The sequence below is a fragment of the Melampsora larici-populina genome, assembly GCF_000204055.1.
Source record: "Melampsora larici-populina 98AG31 unplaced genomic scaffold MELLAscaffold_11, whole genome shotgun sequence".
Classification (NCBI taxonomy): Eukaryota; Fungi; Basidiomycota; class Pucciniomycetes; order Pucciniales; family Melampsoraceae; genus Melampsora; species Melampsora laricis-populina.
This window is the reverse complement of record NW_006768775.1, coordinates 1760752-1769986: the sequence shown is the minus strand read 5'-3', so window position 1 is coordinate 1769986 and position 9235 is coordinate 1760752. Positions and strand designations below refer to the sequence as shown.

The following is a 9235-nucleotide window of genomic DNA, read 5'->3' as shown; positions in this document are numbered from 1 at the left end:
GGTATTCTATGACGGTCATCTTTCTCACCTCAATATCGGATTGCCAGCCGCTCACAGGCCACTTCATAGAGCCGGCGTTGGGTCTTTCCTGGAGATAGCCTATTCAAAACTATGCAATGAATTATTCTCACATGCGCTGGTGTTCTGCCTCGGTGTCCAGTCATCCTCCAGCTTTTAAGTCAAGTATCTGCGCTCTCATACTCCCCTGTCCTACTCGCTTGATGGTGGTACATCATGGCCCATATGCTGCTCAACCCAAGCCCATCACCCCGTATTTTGAGATTGTTGTCGATTGATTCTGACCTGGATCAAAGCGGGGTTGGATTCCTTCTGACACTTCGGCGGAGCGTTATACATCTACCAGGAGTACCACTCCCGCCTTGTCCTTTGACTCTTGTTGATGAAGCAGACATGCCTCCATCACACCGTCCTCCCGCTTACACAGCCACACTGTATCATTTCGCGCCAGCCGCTTGTGCAGTATACCATTGCATCTGATGCGCAAAAGCGAGATCTCCAACAATCTCTGCTAGTAACATCACGTGTCATGGGGTTCCCAGATCAGGTGCCCGCGCAGGGAGCACATTCAAAGGACACTAGGGTGAGAGTGCTGTCCAGACACTGCTAAGCAGTCACTGGTTGCATTGAAAAGGTGTCTTGCTTCAGTTAGTTGTGACTTGTGAGCTCATGCTTTATTTTCCAAAGCCGTTGTTTTCTTGCTGTCAGAGAATTTATGACAGACCAATACAAGCAAAATTGAAAAGACAAAGGGAGGGTTAGCTAATAAGATGACAGACAAAGATGCCAAGGTTGAATTCTGGCAGGAGGGTTTAGCTTTTGCTTTGCAAGAATCAAATTATCACCGTTGAGATTGTCCATGTTATCAGAATTTTCTCTGTGAGTGACAGCATCCATACTTTTCAGGCTGAGTTATGTTTTCTTTTTTCCATAGTGTAGATATTTATCCAAGTGAAGAGACTTGATTTTCTTTAGCCTGGAATTGGTCAAGGGTATGATTTGATTGAAGTTGTCAAATAGCTAAAGCCTGTCTACAGATTCTCAAGTGCTTGCATGATATCTTAGGATAATGCAGAAAAAACATTTTCCAGAGTCTGACTTTTGTAAAGGATGCTCATCTAGGTTTAAGAGATTGGTCACAACTCAAAGTCTTATCTTGCTACTCTTGTTTTTGCTTCTCAATGCTTGTGTTCATGGTATTTTTTGACCTCTGATATAGCCAGACAGGAAATTTTAGCCTGTCATGAAGTGCAAAAGTCTTCATGGAGGTTTGGTATTCTTACCTGGAGCTCTAGAGAGCATTATTGAACTGATATCACACCCAATCATGTCAGTAAAAGTACATCTTTAGAAGTAAACCAGATGCTTCAGAAATTATCTATTCAGAACACATATTAGCAATAAATCACTCAGAGCTATGGTAGTGGGATGAACCTGTGATTTTCTCAAGTGAGCTCCTTCAAGGGCATCAGCACTTAGTAAGCTCTCTTCCCAATTGATAAGGGTATCCAGCTGTTAATGGGTGAATGTGTGATACAGGCCAAGTGGAGTGAGGTATACATATTTGCTGCAACTCTAGTACCAAGCAAGATCAGGAATGATGTAGCACAAATCAGATTGGTTTCTTTGATTAGAGTAATCATTTTAATTTTCACAACTCTTTTGTATATCAAACTAATAAAAATTTCCCCTGCTTCCTTCAATTCATCCTTGCTTCTGTGTAATTTTGCTAATATGTGACTGGTTTCTTGATCCTTCTACTCAGGTCCCAGTAGGGGTTTTCCATGTACAAGAAAAGGAAATCATCCAGGAAATGTTTTGGTCACACTCAACTGATCAATATATAGGATTGAATATATGGAACACATATCATGGATTGTTTGATGAGAATTCTTTCATTCCTAAGTCTTACAACATGAAAACAGATTATTGAGCTTTATGATCAGTTCAAGTATCTCCCAGCTTGTTTATATCACAGTTGTCATCTTCCAATCATCTAGTACCAGTTTCATGGGTCCCTATCACTATGTTGGATGCTTGAGCCAAATCAGCTGCCATATGAGTGTGTCTATATCGCAAAAGAAGCCTACTGATTTATTTATGTATATGTATCACTCATTGAACATTTATTCAATCCAAAAAAATAACTTGAACAAAAGCATTACTTGAGTTTCATGTTTATCTTTTTTTACTTACCTTCTCTTCAACCACCATGAGTATTGACTGATTAAATGAAATCCTTTGAGATTTTTGGCTACCTGTGTGGATTGTCTTCAAGACTTGTGAGAGATTATCTAATTCAACAAGCCTTTTTGCCAGCGTTATTTGGGAACGGTCTTCCAAACAGCTGGTTGATATTGCTTGCGGACTTGATCGTAAATGTACAAAATTGAGTAGGACTGTCAGCCTACTCTTGAGGGAAATGCTCCATTGCTTTTCTAAGCTTGAAAGGGGTGCTAAAGTTGGGAACTTGCCACCTCCACTATGGAGTCTCTGAACTCTACCCAGAAACTTGAAGAATGTGTCATTTTTGACCTACTTGCAGATATCTTTTTGCTTCTTGATAACAGCCGAGTCCGAGTTTTGACCAAACCAACACCAATCCAAGATACGAAAGATTGTTAAGCGCTTCTCAGTCATAATCTATCGAGAAGTGGTAGTTTCGAGTGAATGCTAGATGTCTTACTTGGGTATCTGAGGAAGGCTGCGCAAAGAGAAGGTCTGGGAAGTTTTTTTTTGGCTTATCAGTTGAGCGAGAGATGAAGTGGTCACAAGCACTCAAGTGAAAATCAGCAGCTGAGTTGATATGAGCTGATCAGTTGTGAGTTTGGATTGAGGATTGAGTTGTAGATAGGATAGTGATAGTGGTCAAATGATCAAGAGTGAGGATCGGTATGATGAGCCATTCATGAGCAGTTGTTGGTTAGTTAAGATCTGATTCTGTTATGTAGTACTTTAAAAATTCACTTGGTTTTTCAAATCCGACTTTACAAAATACACAATCCCACTTCAACTTCTCTTTACCTACCATTGCCAAATCAAAAACAATCCATTCACCAAGAACAAAACATCAAATCAAATCAAATCAAACTTATAATCAAACTCACCATGTCCGACTCAGAACAAACTCAAGCACCAGAGCACATCAACGTAACTCTCTCATCTTCTTCAAATCTTTTTTTCGCGTCTTTTTCCATCGTATTCTAATCATATCTTCTTTCTTTCAAATCTCACTCTACATCAGATTAAAGTCGTCGATGGTAAAGGTAGTGAGGTGTTCTTCAAAATCAAATCATCAACAAAACTCGGCAAACTTATGGACGCCTACGCCGAACGAGCTGGACATATGAAGAGCTCAGTTAGGTTTATGTTTGATGGCATCAAGTGAGATTGTCCCCTTTTAAGACCAAGAGATGGGATTCGTTTGCTCCATCTGGCTTTGATTCCATGTCTTTTGCTTTGTGCAAGTTGGAAATTATTTGGTATAACCCGCTGATCGTTGTTGTCTTCTTTTCTTGTTTCGTACCATGAACTCAACCAACTCCGGATAATGTGTAGAGTGAAGCCAGAAGTAAGTCTTGGAATTATGATATTGAATGCACATATGAACTAACATTCGCGTGATCGGAAACCATAGAACACGCCGTTGGACGTGAGCTAGCTTCTTTAAATCGACCTTTTACTTCTTATTGAAAAAATTTACCCGGACTTTTGAATATAGCTCGATATGAACGATAACGATACGATCGAAGTCATGATTGAGCAGGTCCGCACTCTGCCTGACCAGTGATACCCTTTCTGTAGTCTCCTTTCACTAATCCGTCCTTTGTTTGTTTTCTAGGTCGGCGGTGCACACCTACCTCGGTGGTCACCATAAGTCTCAAACCTTTCCAAATGTACGTTGACGCGCCCCACAAGCTCATCGCGTAACCCAATCATCAAGCCTTAATGTGTCGAACTGTGTCTTACTCGCTGTCTCTGCATCACTTACGACCCTTCAATAAGGGAGTTTGGTTTCATTCAATACAAACCACTTTACATTCCCGCCTTCTCCTAACCCGAAATCGAACCGGTTAAGGAGACGAAGACCGTCAATATAGAGTACCCTTTTTTCAAGAAAACGTTTCTAAGAATCGTGTTTAAATTGTGTGTGTTTTGACTGTGTATGATGGTTCACGAGTTATATATACATAGGTACATAGTGATCTACACAAATCTTTTTTTACATCTCAATAGAAATGTATACTCTTTCTTTTTTTTTGGTTTGTTTTGTTAACTCAACTTGACTGTTTAATCTTCTTTGGATGAATTTGTTGGATGAGAAGCTAAACCTTTACAAAGCTTTTTAAACCAACTCTTCATTTTCCTTTTGTCTACATGATCACTTATGCGACCTTTAGGAATACTGGTGTTTTGTTGTGTGCGCTTGTTGTTGTTGTTGTTGATCTTTAAGACACCAGTATGATTACTAGCATGGAGAAGCAAATCTGATTGTGTTCTTTTTGTGTTGTGTTGGCTTTTTGATTTGCAAAATCTCTTGATGATCTTCTTATTTGTAATCCTGAAGAAGTTTAGTACCTTCAATACATACATGGTTGATGGTTTGATCTTGGTTGGAAATTCGATGGTCATTTTTAAGGATCTTTGAACCCTGTTTTGGATTTGACATGCGGTTTCTTTCTGAACAGTTTTTTGCTCGAGTCTTTTTCTACTGCAGAGACTAGGATTTGGGTAGACTTATCTCACAAAGCTTGACGAGAGTTTTGAGACAAATCACTTGGATTTTGTGGGTCAACTTTGGTCTACCTTTTTTGAAATCGATTGTAAAAATAATGAGGCCGTCTGAAGAGGTTGCATTGAATTTAGCTCTTTTGGGCTTTGCATTCCTTTTTACACACCTCTTTTAAAATCGAGATTCACATAGTTCGGCTACTCTTACAGCCGTTGTGACAAATAATGGTTTTTTTTTTCTCCTTCTTTACTTCCAGATTTTACTCGCTTTTTGACTTGTGGAAAAACAGGTAAAAACAGGTTTTTTTTTACTTGTCCAGTGGGAAACTGTCATCATTAATTGACAGTGTCCCACATATTCTATGCAAAGATCTACCCTACACTTCCAGTATCCGCAGGAGTTACTGGAGATAACCCAGCCGGTGGTGGATATTCTGGTAGGTTGCAAATATCCTCGTACACAGAGACATCTCCAAAATCTGTCCCGGGTTTTGTTTCTTTCTACCTCGACTTCGCTGCCTGAATAGGCCCAACTTCTTCCCAAAATGCCCCCGGTGAATTTGTTTAATTTTTCAGCCTCTCATACATGTCGCCAAGCTCATAGGATTGATTTTCAGGTTCGAATCGCCCATCACAGCCCGGAGGTCAAGCTCTCTGTGGTTCGAATGGCCCTCAGCGGGGTTCGGTTCCAGGATATCTCAAGAACACTTGGTATAACCTTGGCCCTTACCTCTGTACGCCGCTGGGTCAAGCTCTACGAGGAAACCCGCGCAGTTGTTACAAATCCAAACGATCACATGGCCCGTGGCGCACCTTTGGTCTTAGGAGGTCCCAAAAGGCTCTTTGTGTTGGATAGCCTTCGCCTGGATCCAACATTATACCTGGACGAGCTTCAAAGCAAGATTATGGACCGATTTAATCAACACGTTTCCATCAAGACCCTTTCTACCGAGCTACGTGATCGATTGTGTTGGACACGGAAGAAAGCACGCACGGTTCATCCAAACCAAAGTTTGGCCGCGCGAGGTGCCTACATGGCGAGAGTCCTCGACATCGACCCTCGTTGCCTCGTCTTTGCCGGTAAGTGCCATCATTCCGCTCGATGTTGGTTCTTATTCTATGTATTGATATTGAGAATACGCTGTTATGACCCTAGACGAAACTGCGATCTCCAAACGGCGTTTGTTTAGAGAATACGCACGTGCTCCAATTGGAGAACAAACCCCCCGCCTCCCTCAACCCACTCAAGCCGGGCGATGGTCAGCGTTACCTGCCATCTCGCTTGATGGCTTACTGGCTATTACCATCAAGCGAGGTGGTTATTCTCGCTTGGACTTTGAGGCGTTCTTGGAGAACGAGTTGGTGAGTCCACATGTTTTCTTTCTTACATCCATCATCTCGTCTTTTCGAGTATGGCTGCTAATGTACTTTACCCTACATATAGTTACCGGCCATGAATCCATGGCCGGCGCGGAATTCTGTGCTCGTGTTAGACAACGCGCCTATCCATCACGGCGGCATGGTTGCGGAATTGTGCCGAGCTCGAGGTGTCAGGGTGCTTTACTTACCTGCGTATAGCCCGGACCTCAACCCTATTGAGAAGGGGTTTTCGCCGGTGAAAGCGAATCTGAGGCGAAGCCAGGGGCTTCAGGGTGCGATAGATGCCAATGGGGAGCGGGCCGTCGTTTGGGTCACCATGATGGAGGTTTTCACGGATGAACTTTGCGATAAGTTGTTCAAGGGGAGCGGCTATATGTAGCCCGATGGACACCCGGAGATGTTCCTGGTTTTTCTTTCAAAGTCTCTTGTTTTTCTTTCAAAGTCTTTCAGTTTCGTATATGAAAAGCAATCATAACTTTTTCTTGATCGATACCAATCGATGTCCTGAGAACCGGAGTGAAAAGGAGTCATCGCAAGTTTGCGAATGACCCTTGACTTTCACGAGAGTCATGAGTCTTGGGCAATTCATGAAAAACAGATGTTTCGAATGAAGGATGACTCAGCCTTCGTGAAAGATTGACCATTCTTATTGGGTCAATCTTTCTCGGTCAATATCCACAAGGAAATATTGACCTTGAAAGAGTGAACTTGGGTGTAAGATGCTGACTCGGTCCAGATGTCACTCTTATGATGTCAATTAATACTATCGACATCATAAGGGTGAGGTGGGTATCATGTATTGATCGTTTCACTGGGCATTTAAGGACTCCAAAACTTTCCCATTGAGCACCTGGAATATTTTGAAGAGTCGGTTAAGTTTGAATCAAATTGGCCATATTTCAAAGTTGCAAACAACAAACTATCAAAGTTGAAGTAGACATATCAGACTGCACAAGACACGGAACAAAGAGGAAACAACGTAGACAAGTCACAAGTTTGGAGACGGGTGGTTAGACACATGTAAGACCACTTTGGATTTTCATGGAAAAAAGATTGGAACAGTACATCGTAAACGATAGCATTTACGAGTCATTTTGAATTTGGAAACAATCCGTCTCACTCGGCGGGGGTTGAAGATTCTTGCTGGGCATGAGCCTCCGCGGCAGAAGTGAGGAGGCGTTGAGCCATGTAGAATGGCATCCCATGGCCAGTCAGGACATTAGCTGTCATTTGGACGCTGGGGACCAGGTCGGTCCAGGACACCACATTAGCCTTACGGAGGATCTTACGAGTGGCAAGATCGTTGCGAGGGACTTCGCAAGCAGAGAGAAAGTCGTCCAAAAGTGTCGAATGGGTCACCACGTACTCGACATCAGAGTCGGAAGCGTATACAACCGTTTCGGGGACATCCTCGTCAGTGAGGAGCAAGATAGGCTTGGTGGCAAGATCACCCGAGGCTGTGAAAATAAAATCAATTTCGAAATCGAAATTGGAAAAAAACGTAATATGCTCACAAGATTCCTGCTTGATCTTCTTGATGGAGGTCACGCTGGTTAGAGAAGATGACGTGCGTTCCAGCGCACGTTTGGAGCCGGAAGGACTTTCCGATTCTATCTTGACCTTGACATCGCTGGCAGGAGGGTTCGCGAAGAAGTTGCGATGCTTGGCTTGGGAGCTTGAAGCTTGGGCCGCAGGCATGGCAACCGGGTAGCGTTTCTTCACTCGATTGTCGACATTGGTGGCCAGATGATTCATCTGGTTTTTGGCCATCTCCTTCTTGTACTCGGTAGTACTAGGAGGGATCGCCCGTGTGGTGTAACCATCGCGCTGGTGGTCATCATCGTAGTTAGCCCGGGAGAAGAGAAGGAAAACAAGGAGGAGAGAAAAAAAACTTACAATCGCTCTGGCCCATATGAAGGCACACCGATGCGAAAAGCGATAAAAGAAAGTTGGATCCCAAGGTGCCGTCAAGATCGCGCCATCCCCACCAAGAGCTCTTTCAAGGTGATCTTGGTAGATACTAGCCGCCTCGAGCTCTAAATCTTTGGCCGCTTGGACCGCCTGGTTGAGCCAATGAAACGCGAAAGATGAGCATGCAAGACCTAAACCACGCGATGAACCATATCACGCTCACCGCGGTTTCCTCTTTGGCCTCGGCGAGCTCCTCCTTCGAAGCGGCTAGGGCTCCTTCAATCGAGTTCGGGTCCACAGTTCCTTTGATGAACGCCACCGCACTAGTAGCCTATGTAGCGAAAACAACCGTAAATCGATCAGATACCACACGAATCAAAGAAACACATACCATTCTTTGAGGAGATGGTAAAGAGAAAAGTACACACCTGGGCAGTCTTCTTAGCCTTAACTTGAGGTTTCTCCAACACAATGTTCACGGTACCTTTCGAGCTACGGCTCTTTCCCAGATTGTTGACAAAGTCTTGGTAATTCTTGTAATCGGTCAATTTGGTTTTCTTTGAACCAACAGTTGCATTCCAGGTCAACAACGGTGCCAACGCGCTTTCAAGAACGACCTTCTTGATTCCGGGGAAGTACAGGTCGCAAACGTTGCCAACTAAGTCTTTGAACTCTTTCAAGGATTTTCCGTACATGAAGACCTTGGAGTCTAAGACCAGTCCGTCATTGAAGTCGGAGGAATCGATGACGGTGAACTGAGGGGTTGGAGGTGGCTTCTTCCTCCCGGTGGTCACTTTTGCAGGAGTCGGTTTGGCCATGCCAGGTGCGACATCAACAATGTCGTTCGTGTGGATTTTGAAGCCCACCGCAATCGTAAACGATTGACTTTCTTCCATCAATCGACGAGATTCGGTTCCTTGGCGCCAGAGGCGCGCGAGCGTAGGATGACGCGCTGGGGCATCGTCCCCTTCCGTGATCAAAAAAGGCGGATCAAACACTGCAGGAGATCAATATCAGCTGGATGAGTAAGTGAGAAATACAGAATAGAGAAACTCGCCTTCATCGGGATTCTCATCCTCATGGATCAAATTTTGAATAGGTTCGAGTGGCATTTCTGGTAAAGATGTTGAAGAATCAGCGTGTTATCAAATGGAACAAGGTGGGAACACTGACTGATATGACTTTGAATTGAACG

At 43.5% G+C, this 9235-nt stretch overlaps 3 protein-coding genes across 3 annotated transcripts in view; 1 reads left to right on the top strand and 2 right to left on the bottom strand.

The window, feature by feature from the left end:
• Positions 1-3126: 3126 nt before the first annotated feature.
• On the top strand, positions 3127-3967 carry MELLADRAFT_84788 (uncharacterized protein; the record flags this gene model as incomplete). The annotated part of the gene is made up of 7 exons (XM_007408109.1): positions 3127-3168; positions 3263-3402; positions 3577-3589; positions 3656-3670; positions 3740-3804; positions 3860-3914; positions 3962-3967. 7 exons carry the CDS (start codon positions 3127-3129, stop codon positions 3965-3967), a joined length of 336 nt encoding a protein of 111 aa, XP_007408171.1.
• A 341-nt stretch (positions 3968-4308) lies between these two features.
• Positions 4309-4650, bottom strand: MELLADRAFT_61893 (uncharacterized protein; the record flags this gene model as incomplete). The annotated part of the gene is made up of 2 exons (XM_007408096.1): positions 4309-4579; positions 4610-4650. 2 exons carry the CDS (start codon positions 4648-4650, stop codon positions 4309-4311), a joined length of 312 nt encoding a protein of 103 aa, XP_007408158.1.
• Positions 4651-7245: 2595 nt separating this feature from the next.
• MELLADRAFT_105029 (uncharacterized protein) overlaps positions 7246-9235 on the bottom strand; it is a gene marked incomplete at both ends in the record, with an annotated part of 3122 nt that continues 1132 nt past the window's right edge. The window contains 4 exons of the mRNA XM_007408095.1: positions 7246-7586; positions 7644-7956; positions 8264-8371; positions 8469-9037. Of these exons, the coding sequence (XP_007408157.1) occupies positions 7246-7586; positions 7644-7956; positions 8264-8371; positions 8469-9037 (1331 nt within the window). The remainder of the gene's footprint in view (positions 7587-7643; positions 7957-8263; positions 8372-8468; positions 9038-9235) is intronic.